Source organism: Macrobrachium nipponense, chromosome 39 (genome assembly GCF_015104395.2).
Source record: "Macrobrachium nipponense isolate FS-2020 chromosome 39, ASM1510439v2, whole genome shotgun sequence".
Lineage (NCBI taxonomy): Eukaryota > Metazoa > Arthropoda > Malacostraca > Decapoda > Palaemonidae > Macrobrachium > Macrobrachium nipponense.
This window is the reverse complement of record NC_061099.1, coordinates 50,157,773-50,178,487: the sequence shown is the minus strand read 5'-3', so window position 1 is coordinate 50,178,487 and position 20,715 is coordinate 50,157,773. Positions and strand designations below refer to the sequence as shown.

Genomic DNA, 20,715 nt, shown 5'->3' with positions numbered 1-20,715 from the left:
ATGCCTCTTATGTATTTATCAGAATTTAGATAAGTTTTCTTGAATATCTGTGAAAATCAGTTTGTGTTTAAGAAAAAAACAGATAACTTTACCTTTTTATTAAAAAGGTGAGCTGCTTTCAGATGATACAGTTACATAAAGGTTATATTGTATATGCTTTATCTTGTTGACTATAGTGCAACTAATTAACACTTGATTTTTATATCAGATTGGATTTTTATACCAGATTGATTCTATACAAGAAGAAAGCTGAACAATATAGTATAATTACCAAAATTTGGATTTTGATGTTTCAGTTGAACATGGTAAATGAACCAGCACCATTAATTGAAGAGGACAGACCACATTGTTTGGAATGTAATCAAGTTTTCAACAATTCATTTCTCTTCCATACTTTTGACCATCCAGTATGTGACCAGTGTAGGTATGTTATTTCTTATTGATTTTATCATGTATTTTGAGGTTGATTTGGTTGTACATATAAGTTTTGTAAACTTTATTAGATGCAATAGGTGTGCTGTATTTTCTGCTAAATTTGATCTAAATAATGGCAGATTTTCCCCCAGTTGTATTCAATATACAGTCCAGCCTCTTAAACCCATCACTCTGTGGTCCAGGCGCTCCCATGATGTGGCACTTTTTAAATCAGCTGGATTATATTTTAAGCAGCTGCAAGGGCTACACCATACTTTTCAGATTTTGGATTATTTTAGATTTTGGAACTGAAGCTTCCTCCATAAATACACAAACAAAGTTTATTTCCATTGTAAAACTAAAAAATATAGTATATACAAAAAACTGTAATTGTATGTGTATACTTTTGTATCATCTGATCTCATGTATCATGTGACCATTGAAATTTTGTCCAGAACATGATTTCATATACGTACATGATTTATAGTTGTGCGGGATGTATTTATGGTGGATTACACTAGGCTTAGCTTTCAGTTTTGGTTGTTCCTTGTTGGACGAGTGGTTAATGTGCTCGTCTCCTGATTCGGTAGTCTGAAGTTCGATTCCCCACTCTGCCGATGTGGAATAAAAGGAATTTATTGCTGGTGATTAGATATTCATTTCTTGATATAAAATGTGGTTCGGATCCCGTTGCCAGGTAACTAATTGGTTCCTAGCCTCGTAAAAATATCTAATCCTTCGGGCCAGCCCTAGGAGAGTTGTTAATCAGCCCAGTGGTCTGGTTAAACTAAGATGTATTTAACTTTTATTTAACCATTGAAGCAAAAGTTCATTAGATTAAATGTGAAAGTAAGATAAAAAAAAAAAAAAGATAAAAACAATAGATGGTTTTCAGTTACCTCACAGGAATAGAGGCAGGCCATCCAAAGAAAACTGAAATAGAAATTGGAAATAGTTTTGAAGTGCTTGACCCTTCTGGTCATTTACATGTGTTACAACACTTAAAAAGGATGGCATTGTCACAATCTAGCTCAGATGTAGGCAAAATGGAGTTTCGCAAATCAAACAGTGTCGAATTAATGGTCCAAAAGAACAAAGCTACAAAATCTTTGCTGATGCAAATTTCTCTAGCAGGGATGTATCAAGCCTAAATTTCATTTTCCATTCTAGCAAGGATGTAGCTTAGAAATAAACGTTCTCTCAAACTCTCCAAATGTTTAAATGAATAAAAAGACCAATCCACTTTCTGATCACCATTTGGGTGAAGTTTTGTACAAGGTCTCTTCAAAGAGCAAACCTACTAAGTTGCCAAAGACCTAGTGGTCTACAAAGAATTCATCCTTCCAGTCCCACTAGGAAAAGACTGGGTGCTCCACCCCAAAAAAATATAAGTAACATTTAATTTTAACATCTTCCATTGGAACTGCCTAGGTCTTAGTACTTGGGCAGAGAAATTGAAAGTATTAATGAAAGATCATAACCCTGGTATTACCTGCCTTCAAGAAACTAAGCAATTCTAATTTTAACCCAGGTTTAAATTATAACATTTATAATTCATTACCACCTCCCGGTGGTAGAGCACATGGAGCTGCTGCTATTATTATAAGTTAGTGCATACAGCTCTTGATCATCCAATTAAACTCACCTCTACAAACAGTGGCTGGTAAAGCTATACTTGGGAAAAGTATTTCTGTTTGCTCCATCTACTGCCTGGAGCAGCTGGTTTCACCACACAGACTTACGAAATTTGATCAATCGGCTTCCACCACCCTTTATACTGCTGGGAGATTTTGATGCACACAATCCTTTGTGGGGTGATAATGACTTGGATATTCAGGATAAAATTGTTGAAAATATCTTGAAAACTAATATAAAGTAATTCTGTATATTGGTGGTTCAATGGCGTATCACAATATCTACATCATCGCATACTCTGCTACTAAGTACATATGTATTTGTTCCTCTAATATAGCTAGAGACTTCAGTTGGTTTGCCAATGGCTTCATGCATGGAAGTGACCATTATCCTATACGTACTATGTACATAATAAGTTCTCTGAAAATACTCTGACCCTTTCACCTCCCAAGTGGAAGATACAGGGAGCAGAGTGGGATAAATGTAGGCAAGTTACAACTGTAGAAAGACAATTTGAGTCATTCCCCTCTCACAAAAGGCATATTCATACCTGACCAAGAGAATAATATCAAGTGCTGATGCTTCAATAACTAAAACAGGAAATAAACCCCAGCGGCCAGTAGTTCCTTGGTGGGGTAAGACTTGTACCATTCCACACCAGGTTGCTAAGAAGTGTTATAGAACATGTAAACAGCGGATCTCAGATTTCCTAAGTTATATACCAACTGGCATTAGCAAAGAACCGTCTTTATTTTTGAAAAGCCAAAAGAGAATCTTGGATGTATTATGTTAATGGTATAACAGCAAAGGCACCATCTAGACTTGTTTGGAGGAAAATATGGAAGCTAAGTAGAAAATTTGTACCTCCTCTACCAACATTAAAGATAAGTAACAATCTTATAACCAATCCTAATGAGATGGCTGAATCATTAGGGAAACATTTGTCAGAAGTTCCAAGCCCAAATAACTAATCTGAGGAATTTCAAAGAATATGGGATTCCCCAGTTGTCATAAGTTTCTCATTGGACTCTTTAGATTAATACAATGCCCAGTTTTCTTTAGGTGAGCTTCAGGGTGCTTCGTCTTCCACCGAAGATTCTTCTTCTGGTGTAGATGGAATTGTATATACCATGATATGCCAGCTCCTTGCCACAACTAAGCTTTTTCTTTTAAAAATTATCAACAAAATATGGAAGACAGGAATTCTTCTGATAAGTTGCAAAATTACAATAATTATTTCTGTCCAAAAGCCTCTCAAAGACCCTCTCTAACCCACTAGTTATCACCCCATACCATTGACTAGCTGTGTTTGCAAACTCATGGAGAAGATGATAGACTCCTGTCTGGTGTGGTACGTATTTAGAACCCAAAGATTTACTATCACCTTGCCAGTTTGGATTCCACAAAAACAGAAGCACATTAGATCCTCTGTTAAATCTTTCCAACCAAACCAAACAACGGTTTTTGCTATAGGTTGTCAGGCATAGCATATTTGTTATCTAAAAAAGGTTTATGACACCACATGGTGACATGGAATTCTTCGGCAACTTCACAAAATGGGCATTAAAGGCAACTTGATAAGATTTTTAAATTCCTTTTTATCTAATATATCTTAAAAGTACACATGGGATTCCCCACTCTGCCGATGTGGAATAAAAGGAATTTATTTCTGGTGATTAGATATTCATTTCTTGATATAAAATTGGTGGTTCGGATCCCGTTGCCAGGTAACTAATTGGTTCTAGCCTCGTAAAAATATCTAATCCTTCGGGCCGGCCAGCCTAGGAGAGTTGTTAATCATCCCAGTGGTCTGGTTAAACTAAGATGTATTTAACTTTTATTTAACCATTGAAGCAAAGTTCATTAGATTAAATGTGAAAGTAAAGATAAAAAAAAAAAAAGTTAAAAACAATAGATGGTTTTTCAGTTACCTCACAGGAATAGAGGCAGGCCATCCAAAGAAAACTGAAATAGAAATTGGAAATAGTTTTGAAGTGCTTGACCCTTCTGGTCATTTACATGTGTTACAACACTTAAAAAGGATGGTCACAATCTAGCTCAGATGTAGGCAAAATGGAGTTTCGCAAATCAAACAGTGTCGAATTAATGGTCCAAAAGAACAAAGCTACAAAATCTTTGCTGATGCAAATTTCTCTAGCAGGGATGTATCAAGCCTAAATTTCATTTTCCATTCTAGCAAGGATGTAGCTTAGAAATAAACGTTCTCTCAAACTCTCCAAATGTTTAAATGAATAAAAAGACCAATCCACTTTCTGATCACCATTTGGGTGAAGTTTTGTACAAGGTCTCTTCAAAGAGCAAACCTACTAAGTTGCCAAGACCTAGTGGGTCTACAAAGAATTCATCCTTCCAGTCCCACTAGGAAAAGACTGGGTGCTCCACCCCAAAAAAATATAAGTAACATTTAATTTTAACATCTTCCATTGGAACTGCCTAGGTCTTAGTACTTGGGCAGAGAAATTGAAAGTATTAATGAAAGATCATAACCCTGGTATTACCTGCCTTCAAGAAACTAAGCAATTCTAATTTTAACCCAGGTTTAAATTATAACATTTATAATTCATTACCACCTCCCGGTGGTAGAGCACATGGAGCTGCTGCTATTATTATAAGTTAGTGCATACAGCTCTTGATCATCCAATTAAACTCACCTCTACAAACAGTGGCTGGTAAAGCTATACTTGGGAAAAGTATTTCTGTTTGCTCCATCTACCTGCCTGGAGCAGCTGGTTTCACCAGCACAGACTTACGAAATTTGATCAATCGGCTTCCACCACCCTTTATACTGCTGGGAGATTTTGATGCACACAATCCTTTGTGGGGTGATAATGACTTGGATATTCAGGATAAAATTGTTGAAAATATCTTGAAAACTAATATAAAGTAATTCTGTATATTGGTGGTTCAATGGCGTATCACAATATCTACATCATCGCATACTCTGCTACTAAGTACATATGTATTTGTTCCTCTAATATAGCTAGAGACTTCAGTTGGTTTGCCAATGGCTTCATGCATGGAAGTGACCATTATCCTATACGTACTATGTACATAATAAGTTCTCTGAAATACTCTGACCCTTTCATCTCCAAAGTGGAAGATACAGGGAGCAGAGTGGGATAAATGTAGGCAAGTTACAACTGTAGAAAGACAATTTGAGTCATTCCCCTCTCACAAAAGGCATATTCATACCTGACCAAGAGAATAATATCAAGTGCTGATGCTTCAATAACTAAAACAGGAAATAAACCCCAGCGGCCAGTAGTTCCTTGGTGGGGTAAGACTTGTACCATTCCACACCAGGTTGCTAAGAAGTGTTATAGAACATGTAAACAGCGGATCTCAGATTTCCTAAGTTATATACCAACTGGCATTAGCAAAGAACCGTCTTTATTTTGAAAAGCCAAAAGAGAATCTTGGATGTATTATGTTAATGGTATAACAGCATAGGCACCATCTAGACTTGTTTGGAGGAAAATATGGAAGCTAAGTAGAAAATTTGTACCTCCTCTACCAACATTAAAGATAAGTACAATCTTATAACCAATCCTAATGAGATGGCTGAATCATTAGGGAAACATTTTGTCAGAAGTTCCAAGCCCAAATAACTAATCTGAGGAATTTTCAAAGAATATGGGATTCCCCAGTTGTCATAAGTTTTCTCATTGGATCTCTTTAGATTAATACAATGCCCAGTTTTCTTTAGGTGAGCTTCAGGGTGCTTCGTCTTCCACCGAAGATTCTTCTTCTGGTGTAGATGGAATTGATATACCATGATATGCCAGCTCCTTGCCACAACTAAGCTTTTTCTTTTAAAATTATCAACAAAATATGGAAGACAGGAATTCTTCTGATAAGTTGCAAATTACAATAATTATTTCTGTCCAAAAGCCTCTCAAAGACCCTCTCTAACCCACTAGTTATCACCCCATACCATTGACTAGCTGTGTTTGCAAACTCATGGAGAAGATGATAGACTCCTGTTCTGGTGTGGTAGTATTTAGAACCCAAAGATTTACTATCACCTTGCCAGTTTGGATTCCACAAAAAACAACCAAAAAAGAAGCACATTAGATCCTCTGTTAAATCTTTCCAACCAACCCAACAAGGTTTTGCTATAGGTTGTCAGGCAATAGGCATTTGTTATCTAAAAAAGGTTTATGACACCACATGGTGACATGGAATTCTTCGGCAACTTCACAAAATGGGCATTAAAGGCAACTTGATAAGATTTTTAAATTCCTTTTTATCTAATATATCTTAAAAGTACACATGGGAAACACTTTATCGTCGGCTTATTCTCAGGAGGAAGGGATCCCTAAAGGAAGTGTTTTAAGTGTTACTTGCTTCACAGTTGCAATTAACAGTATGTTAAATGAAGTTTCTCCTGTGAAATGCTCATTATTTGTAGATGATTTTGTAATGTTTCTGCCTAAGTACCAAATTTACTTTTAAATGGGGAATTTTTACTTTATAAAGATGAAGTCTAAGTTTTTAGGTCAAACCTGTGTTAAGAAACTAACTTGGGTGAGTCATATTGACAATTTAAAATGAAAAGTAAGTTTCTAGATATTTTAAAAGTGGTGTCTAGTTTTGATTGGAGTGTGGATAAAAAATCCCTTTTACGTCTATATGTAAGACAGGGTTTAAAGAACTCGATGTTGTTCATAATGTGGGCTTAAGAATCTGCTCTGAAGCTTTTAGAACATCTCTTATTGGAAGCCTTTATACCGACACACATCAGCTCCCATTAGACCTTCATAGGGAAGAGTTGGGACTGTTATGCAGCAAGATTTAAATGTTCACCAGACAATCCAACATACAAAATATTGAACCAGACACTTTCCATCAGCTATAAAGAGATTTTAAAACCCTTCCAAGTGTGTATTAAGGAGCAATTGGGAAACAATGATATAGATGATGAGAGAGTGGGAAAACAAAGCCCTATTAATAATAATAATACTTGATGAGAAGGTCGTGCCAGTACAGTACCCTAAACATCCTCTATGGCTGATCCCACAAGTGGAACACTGTTCAACAAAAATATGCAAAAAGAATTCTTCTCCGCCACAAGAGGTAGGGGGAAAATTTCTTGAACATGATCATGCACATGCCAAAGATCTTAAAATATTTACAGACAGATCTAAATGGAATGAGGGTCGTGTTTTTACTGTTCTCTCCAGTGAACATTCAAGCTCGTGTTGATTGCCCAATTCAGTATCATCATTTACAGCAGAGTTGACAGTCATAGTCCATGCTTTTAAAAAGGTTTCTACTACAAAATCTAAGAAGAAATTTGTAATTTATACAGACTCAAAATCTGCCATTGATACCATCAGTTAAGAATTTCTATCATTCCCTAGGGCAAGAGGCACAAAAGTGGTTATACCGTATTCATGTCCATCAGAAAACTGTTTTTGTTGGATCCCCTCCCATATTAGGATTTTGGGGAATGAACTTGCAGGCGCAGAAGCTAAAGCTGCTAGCATTAGCAATTGATTTAACTTGCCAGGTATTCCCCACTTAGATTTGTACCAACCCATTAGGACATATGTTTTTCTTTCGGGAAACGCCAGTGATAGATCTGTTCTCAACAAGATTCAACAAGAAACTCAGACACAGAAGCAGCAGCATAGGATGCTCTACAACATCCATAGGACAATCTGAACGTATATGCCTTTCCTCCCTTTTGTTTGATCTGTCAGGTCCTGAACAAGGTGATGAGGTCACAGAATCTCAAGGTGACCTTGGTGAATCCCATTGTGGGCCAAAGGCCAAAGGAAGAATGGTTTCCAGGTTTGTTATCCCTGCTAGTAGAAGTTCTGAGAGAACTACCTCCCTGGCACAACCTACTATGTCAACCCCACTTGGAGAGGTACCAACAATCAGTAGTCTCTAACTCTTCATGGGTTGAGACTGTCGAGTATCTCCTGTAAATGGGAGGCTTTTCTAAAAAAAGCAACATCGCAGGGAAAGTGGTCTGTCTACTGTGATTGGTGCCATAGGCAGAGTATTTCTCCTCTGGGATTCAACAAATATAGCTGATTTTTGTATATTATGCCTTAGAAAGGAAAAACATTTTTCTATGTCTGCCATAAAGGGGGATGGGGTTGCCCTAGCTCTAGTCCTTTGGATGAAAGATGTAGATATTTCCCCTTCAAGTAGTTCTCTTCTCCTAGAGACCTGAAGTCTCCCAACTGGGATTTAAGCCTGGTATTGACTAGCCTTACTAAGGCCCCATATGAACCATTGCGACAAGCCATGGATAGGAATTTGACTCTGAAAGGAGCCTTCAAATTGGCTTTAGCATCTACCAAAAGGGTAGGGGAACTGCATGGTCTGTCATATGAAGTGCGACATTCCAGAGATTGGAAGCTGTTAGTTTTCGAATTTATAATAGAATTCATGGCTAAGACACAGAATCCATTAGTTGCAGATGATAGGTTTGTCTCTTTTTTCTATACTACTACCTTCTTTTGGAGACTGTGGATAATGACCCCAAAGAAATGTTATGTCCTGTTTTAGTAATGCATGCTTATTTAAAAAGAACTAGACATCTCAGACCTAGATGTTGAAGGTTTTTTTTTTTGTTAGCACAGGCCAGGTCAAGAAAGAAGTGTCCAAGAATACAATATCATTTTGGTTAAGGGAAATGATCAGGAATGCATATTTGACAGAATCAGAAGGGTCAGATAATGTTTTGAAAGCAAGAGTGCATGACATCAGGGGTCTGAGCTCTTTGACATTCAAGAAGAACATGTCTTTTCAGAGAATTTTGAAAGCTGGTGAATGGTTGAGACAAACCACTTTCACTTTCTTTTACTTAAAGGATGTTGCCCATAGGTCCTCGGACACTTTCCTTGGGTCCGATGGTTGCTGCTCAACAAGTTGTGTAGCTAATCCAGTACCCCTGGTGGGTCAGTTTGTATCTAGTCTAAGTTGGATGTATGAAAGTGGATTTAATGAGATGATTGGTCCCTTTCTTTTCTATTTTTTCTATCTACTTCTTTACCTATGGGCAGTAAGAAGAAGAATACCATCATAGGCTGGAATGGACTAGATACAGGTAAGTGATATAGCCATGCTGTTAGAGTGATCAATAATGATACCTTTCAGTAGCACACATTCTCCTCTCTAGCAAGGAGAGAGAGGGATGATACCAATCCACCTGAGAGGATACATTGGTTTGTTATTGGAACAGGTAGCTTTTTATCTTACACATGAAACTATGTATGAAACACTCATGTAACCTAAAGATACTCATATATCAATATTCTTAGAATTCTTTTATATGGAATATTAAAGGTGGCAAACTCCCAGTCAGGTAATAGTATACTTACCTCCCACCAAAGAGTAAGTCTATGAACAAATGACACATTTTTCAATCAATTTGTATTTTTCATAACCAGCTAACCTGAGGTCTTAAGATATAAAGGGCTCCCACCTAAAACCACAATTCAACTAGGTTGGAAGAGTAACTGGCGCGATCACGAGATGCGTAAAGGATTGTGGGAGCTCCCATATAGCTTGTGCTGAAGCACGGATGCAAATATTTCCTTGCGTAAACGATTTTTATTAATTTGCCAGTTTTTCAACTAGTGCTAGAAGATTTATCCAAATGTTTGGACCTCAGGTTTGTTAGTAATGAAAAATACAAATTGACAAAAAGAAAATTGTCATTTTGGCCCTCTGGTTGTCAACCAGATCGAGTAGAAACTGAAAGGGGGGGTTGGTTCTAGGTAGACTTGCAATTGACCACTTGTACCTAACTCTCATGTTTTTATGCAACATTCTGATACTCCAGAGTGTAGTAGTGTGGCAGCCCCTTGTCCATTGATCACATTCTGGTGCATTGCCAACTGTATTATGCTGCTACACAGCAGAAACATGGGCTTGGCGCAAGTCCCTACCAAAGATTTTAGAGGATGGTGGGGCTGATGTTGAAAATCTGGTTAGATTTTTAAAGGAAACTCAGTTTATATCTTAAAAATTTAAAACTTTTTGCTAAGATTGCTAAATCTTTTAAACTTAGTGTTTATTTTAATCTTTTGATTAGTTTTATGTAATATACCTTTTTATCAAGCAATACTCAACCCTGTTTTCATCATCATTACCATAATCTCTATCCATCAACCTCTCATGACTGCACTAAATGACCCTATGGATCCCAGTACCCAATCGCTTTGTCAACTGGGATGTTGGTGAAGAGGCTCTCAAAATTCAGTGAGGCAATGATGTCTGTAGAAGAAAAACCTTGGAAGTTCCTATTATAAGTTGATAGATGGTGAAAGACATTATTTGTCAGGGAGGTATCTAGTTAGGAGGTCATGTTTCTATGACCTTAAAAAAACTTGATATAGCAGCTGCATACTGGTGATATAAGGTATACAGAGAAGCTTATGCAAATTGAATTCCATTGAAACAACCAGGGTTGGGGTCAATTTATTTTTATCAATTCAAATCAATTCCAATTCTATGAAAATTGTGAATTTATCAAATCCAATTCAATTCCAAATAATTTTCAAAAATAAATGTTCAATTCCAATTCAATTCAAACCATGAGGGTTTCAATTCCAATTCAATTACAATTCATTATATGATCAATATTTCATATGAGGGGCAAAACTTAAAGTTTACTCACCTCGGGTAAGCTACTCACATCTGTACCAAGTATCAACATTCATCATACAACTTTGTAATAAACATAAAGCTCACATTTTCAATTAACAAAAAATTGGCTTTTCAAAATTTTGCCTTAAAAAAAAGTTACCCCATATTATAGGCCTATCTTATCAACTCAGTGGCTGTGGTAAAAATTTTTTTTTTTAAAAATGCTACAAAATCTCATGATACAACTTTGTAATAAATGTAAAATTCATATTTTTGTAACCAAAAAGTTTGCATCTTGTGATAAACAAAATTCATTTTTTTTTATTATAAAAAGATGGTTGGACAAGTATTATTCCTGTCCCCATTTTACCTTAACTTGAATGAAATGGGTGTTGTAACAGGTTTCCAGCTTTTGTATTATATGAATATGGTTCAGCCAAACACCGTAGTAGCTGACAGGATAGGGCAAGTAAGGCAGGACAAGACTTGATCTATACTGTGGGTACAGGACCAGTAAGGGTATGACTTATAAGAGTGGAGGAGTTGGAAAACTGGGAAAACTTTTAAAATAGTCCATAATTCATTTTCTGTTCTTTATAGCCTAATTCTATCTCTATAAAGATACATATATCTATTCATAACATGTCATGTTTAAGAATGCGAGTTTTAATTCCTGTTATTTGGCCTGAATGAGATGGTGTGTGAAGGTCCAGCTTATGAAACACAAGATTTATTATTAAGTGTTATTATTATAATAAAATTGTTGAACAACATCCTCTGAGTTAAAATAAGTAATTTTACCAAGGTAGTCCAGTAATAAAAATAAAAATATAGAACTGTTGAGTTCTTAGACTTGAAGTTTTTGAAATTGGTAGTCAACAGTATTTATGTTATGAAAATATATTAGCCACATATGTACTTTTTTGGTTAGTTTTACTGATAGCTCAGCATTCAGTAAATAAGGAGGGTGAGGATCTAAATTGAAATAGTATCAAAAAGAGAATGCAATGCACATTGATACCTTGTAACATTATAAATCACAAAATTTTTTTCTTTCCCCAGAGATAATGATGACAAACACAGTCTCATAACAAAAACAGATGCAAAGAATGAATATCTCTTAAAGGATTCAGATCTTGAAAAGCGAGAACCACCTCTGAAATTTATTGTGCGGAAAAACCCCCACAACTCTAGATGGGGTGACATGAAATTATTCTTGAAACTCCAAGTAAGTTTACTTTATTCTACCATACCAAAATGTATACTTCCATAATTGTCTATTTAATAAGTTTCTTCGTGAATGTTTGTAAGTGTTTTAAAAAGAATTCCCTTTAAGTGACAGTGTAATAACTTTTATATTTGTTCTCTAATGGCTGTTAATTATTGATTTTGACAAATAATTTCATTACAATAACTGGGTTTCTGTTTGAAAAGTAGATTTAGTTTAACCAGCCTAAATATCATTCTCCTCCACATAGAATTTTGATAATTTAGAAATAAGCTAGACACCTTAGCTCTTCGCTGAGTTCTGGAATACAGAACTGAGTATTGCATGATTTTATACTTAATAACACCCCAATTCATATAACTGCTTCAATTACAGTCTGTGACAACCCTCAAACCCACTGTTTTTTTGTTTTGGTTTTTTGTTTTTTTGCACAAAAAGAAAAGCACAGCCCTTAGCCTTTCAGAAGAAAGTTCTGGTATATCAGATACGTAATGGGATGGGTGTCTGACTTAGACAACTAAACTTCACCTCGTTATACCTGAAAAACGTCACCCACAAGTCCCTGGATAACTACAACTTGACCTTGTGGCGTCTGTTCAACAAAAAGTGGAAGCACATAACTCCACCCGGATGGAAAAATAACTTGCCCAAGTACTTATACCTGGTGTAAATCTGAGGGTATGAATGTGGTGTAATGTGGCTCACCTCTTCGTCATCCTTGGGAGCAACAACTAGGCCAAAGTATCTGGTAGAGTCAGACTGAATACTAGAAACTATGGTAGCATACACTTTGAGCATTGGGTCTTATTTATTTCCCAAGATGTGTTGCCCTGTGCCTTCCGTTTTAAAGGGGGTTAGTGAGTTAAGAGTATAAATAAAGCATATACTGAACATCTTACTTGGTAAATGCCCAAATTAGCTGCCTACAGGGTTTTATTCTTTGTGGAAGACTTCATGGTTCCTCACAAGTTTTCATTGCTTAATTGAATCCTCTTCCTGGATCAGAGACACTTTCATTCCTTATACGCTGCTGCTCTCAACTAAATTTCTAGATCAAATAGCAGGTTACAGCTGTCACTGCATCCCCTCCTTTCATGCTTAACTAGGAGAAAGGCACTTCCTGGTAGGATTCAACTCCGATCATTGTTTGTAATTCTGGAGGAACAGTCAACAAATTCTTAAACTATGTTTTGTTCATGAAACTTACCTGTCAGATATATATATACATAGCTGTATTTTCTGAAGTCCGACAGAATTTAAAAAACTTCCGACACACGCAGTGGTCGGCCAGGTGGTTAGTACCCATTCCCGCCGCTGGGAGGCGGGTATCAGGAACCATTCCCATTTTCTATTCATAATTTTTCTGTCGCCGGTGCTGGAAACACCTGTTTCCAGTACCTCCGTCTTAGATTTTGGAAACTTCATTGCCGCTAAGTATCCTAATTGTCTTTTAATTTATTTACTTGGATTTGTGGCTAGGCATACGCTATCTTAAATTGATTTGAATTTGATTCATTTTTGCATAAGATATCTGAATCTAGTTAGGCTAGTTTCAGAGAGTGTTGTCTGCAAAGATAGGGTGTGGCTACCGAAAGCTTCGGTAGATCCGCACTTGGTATGCACGAGGGGTATGAGTCTTGCTTCTTAGTTGAGATTTGTCATGTAAGGAGTGTGAGACTTTGTCTAATTCCGTAAGGAAGACGTATGATTCGTATGTACGCAATTAATCAGTAAACATGTCTAATTCCGTAAGGAAAACGTATGATTCGTATGTACGCAATTAATCAGTAAACAAAAGTCAGGGTAGTGAACCTGCTTACCTTCCTGTAGACTTTTTTTTGCCTAACCCTGTAGTATGCCTACGGGTTATGAATATGTCTTCGAGAGGTGATCGCTCTCCTTCATTGTTTGTGAAGAGTGCTACTTCTGTTATTGTTTCTCCTAACCCTGTAATGTTGCCTTCGGGCCGTAAACAGTGTCTGTAGAGGTTATTGCCCTTTCTCTGATACTCTTTCGATTCGTATCTTAGAATCGAAAGTGCTTGCTTTAGAGAGCAATAGTGAAGTGGCTAAGTGCAGTGACAGTGCCCCTTGTGTAGTGGAGGGTGCGTCAGATCGGCCTTATTTCGCCTCTAGGCCGGGACCTCTGCTTGACTCCAGGACCCAGGGAGAGAGCATGTCGAAAGCCGAAGGAGGAGGGTTACGAGGAACCCCCACCGATCTGGCGTGCCTTCAGCAGTTTCTGATGAAAATCCCCAGACTGCCTAAGTGCGTGCACGTGCACGAATCCTGAAGGATTGCTTCTCGTCCTCCGAAGCGTCTCCCCGCGCAGGGTTGGAGCTTTCGGAAGGACTCGCGCCCTCTAAATAGAAGCTTTATAGAATAGGACGCTTCATGTCCTCTCTCTCTCGTTATGCGTTCCAGTGAGAAGTAAGAAGGCGAACGTCGCCTGATCACGTGTACGTCTTTCCACCAGAAAAATAGAAAAAAGAAGTCTTAGTAGCAGGAACGCTTTTGAGCAGCACGTCCGAGCTTTGTTACTGTGAGAATAAGAAGGCGTTCCTTCTCGCCCCTCGTATTCTCACACGATCAACCCTTCTCCTGAGACTGTTTCGTGCAGTTGGATTTCTCTCCGAGATGTATCTCGCTCTTCCCTGAAGGCAGTTTCTCTCGCTTGTTTTGACGCCTGTCAGGAGCGTGACGCTTTTCTGCACGCTTCTTTTGACGCTCGGCTTGGACGGACGTTCGGATGGACGCCAGGACGCGCGCACAGTGGACTGCCGAGCGAGCGCCAGTGGACGCCGAGCGTGCTCGCTGCTCGCCATGGACGCCGAGCGCGTCGCGCCCCAGCGCACGCCAGGTGTGTCGCCTGGCTGAACGTTTCTGTTGAACTCTTCAAGCTCTGTTTACGATTTGGGCCTCAAGAATTTTTACCTCTACCTTCGGTGATACCTTATACCTCACATGCAAAGAATGTGAAGTAAGCAGTGCTTCGGAGGAAGCTTAAAGTGAACAGACAACTTCGTCTTCGAAACCCAGCAAGACCTCGGGTTTCGTGAATTCAAGAGGTCTCTGTCAATATTATATTGCTTTTCGCAAAGGTGGATGGAGTTAAGGAAAGCTCAAGGGAAGGATCTCGTTTTTCTCATACCACAATCAAGACTTGCGATAAGGCAGTTACGGGTTATGTAAAGGCTCGATGTCCTGCACGTCAGGACTCTCGGCAACGTTCAGTAGGATTCTTGCAAAGGCACTCATCAAAAGGACGCTCTTACAGGAAAGCGCAAGACAGGACTTCCTTTGCCATACTGCCAATAAATTTTAAGCTTTAGCAGGCATTAGTTGTGATACGGGAGAGGAAGCTGGTTGGAGAGTTTCTTCCTCTTCCCAGGATAATTTTGCAAGCTTTTTAGCCCATCTGAAAGGGTTTTTCAGATGATAGATTTTGTTAGTTTCTAGTCGGGACTACGCTGCCGAATTGAACATCGTCGTTCTACCTGCCGTAAGCCCAGTCTCTTAACAGGATTCTTGCCCCTTCCTCGTTTGAGACGGGAATCAGAAAAATAAAATGCTCGACTTCCTGGATTACGTTTTGTCAATTCAGTGGCTTTCCCCCATTGACAGTATACTATCGTTTTGTCAAGTAAGTGGTATCCCCTCATTGACAAAATATCTCTTTGTCCCGTAAATGGGTTAGTTCTCAAGCTCTTATTGACAAGATTCGGAAGAGCTCTCATTCGTCATTCGCAGACTCGTACAAGAAATAGACTTGTAGACTACGTCAATGAACGCTTATGTCCAATAACATAAGAAGCTTGAGCTGTTCTGCTTCGATTCTCTTAAGTTTTGTTCATGAAACTTGCCTGTCAGATATGTATGTAGCTGTATTTCCGAATTCAGCTATATATATGTCTGCCAGGTAAGTATGAACAAACTTTATTGTGATATAATTTCATATTTTGCCTTGCGTTATTTTACCACTGTTGGTTTTCAAGTCATATACGCTTGCTGTAGTTACCTCTTCGGATGGCAACCGAGAGGTCTATTGTCTATTTTAAGGACATTTAATCGTTACTCCCTGCAGCCTTCCAGGAGTTTCCAATTTATCTTTTACCGTTGTATGGTAGTGTTCTGACGACACAAACGCATCTATATATTTAGCGTTTTCTGTTTCGCTTAAATATACCAGCTTGAGAGTCTTTCTGCTCAAAAAATAACGTACCTATTTCTTCGTAGAATAGAGTAGCTGGCAACCCAGACATAAAGTTAAGAGACGACGTTCGTAAGCTGCTGGCTGCTGCTGTTGTCTGTCCCCTCCAATCCAACCGAGCCAGTAACAGATCGCGCTGTTATGCGCGGTAGGTTACGTCTCTCTCTCCTGCGGGATTGACTGACTAACCGTATCTCTGTGCGGCGGTTACGTCTCTCCTGTGGGATTGACTGACTAACTGTATCTCTGTCCTACAATCACGGACTTTAGCCTAAGATTGAGGGGATTTCTTACGTGAATGAATAAACGTTGCATTCGTTTTGCCTTGCTATGTTCAACAGAGTTATCTCCTAATCCTTTCGGTGCTCGTTACCGCACGGAATAGAACTACGAGTATACTGCAACATTGCACTTTTATATGCTCTCCTGCTTAGGGAAGTAAGCATACTCGGGGAGGGAATGGATGAGCTTGCTGGGGACCATTTCCTTCCTGAAGAAGTTTGTTTCCTCGAATAGACCTGCAATTCAGACCTCCACAGTTTTTTTTTCCTACCGGAAACTGAAATATTATTCAAGATCTAGGAATGATTTCTGAACATCTCTCAGTGCGTCATCAACCTGAGGTGATAGAAATAAGGTGCCGGACATCTGGATAGGGTTTCAGATGTCCTGGATCTTAATCTGAAAGAAGTAAAAGCAATTCGGTCGTCCCTCCAGTCCTCGAAACGAGTTTTTGGAACCAGTGGTCCAGATCAACTCTGATATTCCACAGCTCTCTCATATCTTAAGAAATTATCTTCTCTCGGTCCCTGTTTGAGTTTACGAGAAAGAGCCTATTATAACAACAGGCGTAGAATGTAACGATCCTCTAGAGGTTCGTTACAGGATTGCAAAAGTCCGTACGAATCGTCTCGATCGACGGCAGCAACTATTGACTTCCGAGTGGAATCTTTCTTTAGAAGTATGGTTAGAGATGTTGTGGAGAACTTTTAGGGTGCGCCCCCTTTCATTCTTCTCTTCGATATGTTGAGGACGAAGAGGCTTCTTCTTCTCTGCTCCCTTATTCTCGATCCGGGATCGGTACCATTAAACGCCATCCTATGATATTGAACGGGGATGGATGTTTAGTCTCTTTTCCCTTTTTTTTTTTCAATCGCTTAGGAAATGTAATAAGAGGATTTATGACGTCACAGGGAGCGACAATGACGCTGATCGCCCCATGTTGGCCTTCAGGATCCTGGATTCACAGAGGTCACGTCCTTCCTAGTTCTCTTTCCAAGGACCTTTCCGAGAGAGTCGGTCTACTCTACTCGAAAGGTACCTATAACCTCTCCGCTCTGAGTCTGACTACGTTCAGACTCTCGAGATGTTGACAGGAATAAGATTACCGTCTTCCATTTCCGTCTGAAGAATGGGATAAGCTGGCAGTCACAACTATTAAAGAATACGCAAATATGTTGTTGACGGCCTTTGGGCTCAGAGATTTGCTTCTGTCAAACAACAAAGACCCTTCACAATCTTTGAGTTCTGTGGAATCTCGAAACTCGCTCACCATCTACTTTTTGTCTCACCATGTTTCTCGGAGTCAGACACTCGTGCGAGATCATGCGACATATAGTAGCCCTGAGTTTCTTGTTGACGAAGTCGGTTGCGTTTATACACCCCCGATGATCGTGTAACATGAGACCAGGTTGGACTGTCAGGCATTCTTCCTTCGGGACTGAATCGCCTTTTTGCTCCTCGCTCCTTTCTCCTGGCACCAGAAGCTCGAGTCAGGAGTTGATTCGCTGACGAGGTTGGGTTGCGTTGATACACCCCCCAAGGTTTGCTTAGATTGAATCGCCCAGGCAGTCCACACACTCATCCTTCAGCGAAGAATAGTGCCTTACGGTCTTCAGGGTACAGCCTTGTTGTCCTTGATTCGTCTGACTGGTCAACTGGTCGGTCACCTGACTTTAGTACAGACGGACTGACTGTGCATGTCCAGATCGAAGCTTTCAATATGGAACTTAGACGTAGTCTGAAGTTCTTGATGTCAAAGCATTCGAACCTCTCCTACCTGTTAACTTCTTGCAATGTGATCAGGAAGGGCCTTCTTCTAACCCACCCTAGATACGACAAAGAGGGTTTAGTGAGATTTTAAGCCATCGTCACAAGTTTTGGCTTTAGAGAAACACAAGGCGGTGTGCTCTCTAAGCCTTCCGTTGTGGCCTAAGAATGAAAACCCGTTTTGTCCTTGGGCCAGGAGCTTGGAAGCAAGGATGGCACAAGTTAGTGGGCAGGAGCCAGAGAGAGTCCTGTGCCCTGTCGGGCCTCTCAAGTTTTATCTACATAAAACTCAAGAAAGTCGAAGTCATTCGGGCAATCTGCAGTGTTCCGAAAAAGACCAGATTTGCCCATATCGAAGAACACCCTGGCTTTAGTGTTAAGGAGTTCTTTCAAAAATGCTCCTTCATTGTGTTTGCACAAAGATTTGAAATCTTTTATCTGAATGCTCACGAGGTGAGGCGCGGCCTCGGAAGCATTTCAACAGGAGCATGGCACTCAGCAACATCCTGAGTACCATGTTTTAGCAAAGCAACTCTGTGTTCACTTCACACATCCCTGCGAGATGTGAAGATGGCATATGAGATCTCTGCTCGCTAGGGCCATACGTGTCTGCAGACACAATCTTGGGGGCAAGAAGTACCACTCATCCTATCCTGTAGAAAATGGTTAGGAAGAGCTCTTAATTTAGTTGTTGAGTCGCCGACAACGGCGACTTCTTAACTCTTAAGCCTTAGTTAACACACCTTAACTTTGGCTAGGTTGGTCAGGTGGTGATATAATATATTTATATATATATTTATTTTATTTTCTTCTTAGCCCTCATGGTATGGTCAATATGGTCTAGTCACATTGTGGTCACGCCCCCGTTGACATCATCTGGAGTGCACCAGCTTTATAGGTCTCTACCTCGCTGGCAACTCTAGTAAAGCAGAAGCAGACTTGGGTGACAGTAATCACGAAGTCAGCTATGCTAACAGGTGGAACCAAAGATGTAAATCATCTGCATGCATTTGTTTCCCAAAATCCTCTATCTGTCCCTTCCCACCTCCAAAGGTGGGATTCAGCTATATATATAATCTGACAGGTAAGTTTCATGAACAAAATGATATTGTTATGATACCAATAAAGTTTGTTCATACTTACCTGGCAGATATCATATAATCAAGTACCCACCCACCTCCCCTCAGGGGACAGTGGAAATAAAAATTATTGATGATAGAAAATGGGAATGGTTCCTGATACCCGCCTCCCAGCGGCGGAATGGCGACCAGCTGTGTGTCGGAAGTTTTTTAAATTCTGTCGGACTTCAGAAAATACAGCTATATATTTCTGGGCTCAGCTCGTGTCGGCCTATGAAAGGATCCTTAATATCATTCTTTCTAGGTAAAATTAATCTAAAATTACCAGAGAAAAACAAAATTAAGAAAATGTCAGTAAAACTGACTCGCTCACTCTTAAAAAGAAGTGTCGGTATGGTAATAGGGGCGAGTGTGGAACACTACCACGAGACAATCAACCAATTAGAACTTCCAATCCAGAATCCCCCCAAGAGAGAGCTGATACCAACGGGTGATGCAGTCGCTACTACTACTACTAGAGGACGCCACGGACAGCAGCGCCCCTAGCGGACATCCTTAATTTTTAGCGCTAGCGTCAAGGCGCATTTTTCCTTGTGCTGTGTTAATTACGGGATTATCCTTTTCTTCTATCATGGAACGCTCTGCTATTGCTACGGCTAAGTTAAGTAACTCATAAGTAATGTTTTACCTCAATTTTATCTTCCGGGTACCAGTATTTTCCTCTTAAATAGGTCATATACGGTTCCCCGGTTGTCTCGTGGTGGCGCCATGCTGCCTCGTTAATAATTCCCGTCCTCCATACTGGGACTTCTTATACTTATGGGCTTACTATATTACGTTCATTGTTTTTTACATCGAGTTTTAGCTAGTTTAGCCCTCCTACCATATCTTTTAGTTTGGTATTTAGGGCTATTATTATTATTCCGGCCCAGCATCCCGGCTCTTGCTCTTCATCGGCTATCGCTGGCTCCGAGTAGGCTTCTGTTTCTTGGAACAGTCTGCCTCCTCCTGGGCTTCTTTTTCTTTTACTAAAAGTGTCTTTTCCATCTTTTCGATGTATTTATTTATTGTATTTAGGGTGTTAGGCTAGCCTAGGTGCTTGTTCCTTGTATTGGTACAGTCTGGTTCACGTGGCCCTCTCACGGTTGTGTTGCTCGCGGCCTAGGCCACTTGCGGTCACGTGTTCCATCGCACCTTACCCTGCCCCTGCCCTCCCTCTCTGGTATAGGGAGGGGCTGGGGGACCCCTTGGTTGTCATGACAACCTCAGTCGCCTTCTCTCTCTCCCTCTCTGAGGTGACCAGGGGTTCCTCCCAGCAGGGGGTATAGGGCGACCACTCATGAGGTACCGGGTCTCCGAGCGGGTAGTCGGTGAGGCGGGGAGGAGTAGGCCATCCCTCCCCCCTCTCTCTCTCCCGCCGTGTTACGCCGAGACCTTCCCCTCCCCCCTCCCCAGTTGCTCAGCCACCTC

General features: G+C 39.8%; 1 protein-coding gene across 1 annotated transcript in view; it reads left to right on the top strand.

The window, feature by feature from the left end:
- The window catches only part of LOC135210458 (DNA repair protein complementing XP-A cells homolog), a 158,474-nt gene that overhangs the window by 89,481 nt on the left and 48,278 nt on the right, over window positions 1-20,715 (top strand). Inside the window, exons 11-12 of the mRNA XM_064243353.1 lie at window positions 297-424; window positions 11,743-11,908. Coding sequence (XP_064099423.1) covers window positions 297-424; window positions 11,743-11,908 — 294 coding nt within the window. The remainder of the gene's footprint in view (window positions 1-296; window positions 425-11,742; window positions 11,909-20,715) is intronic.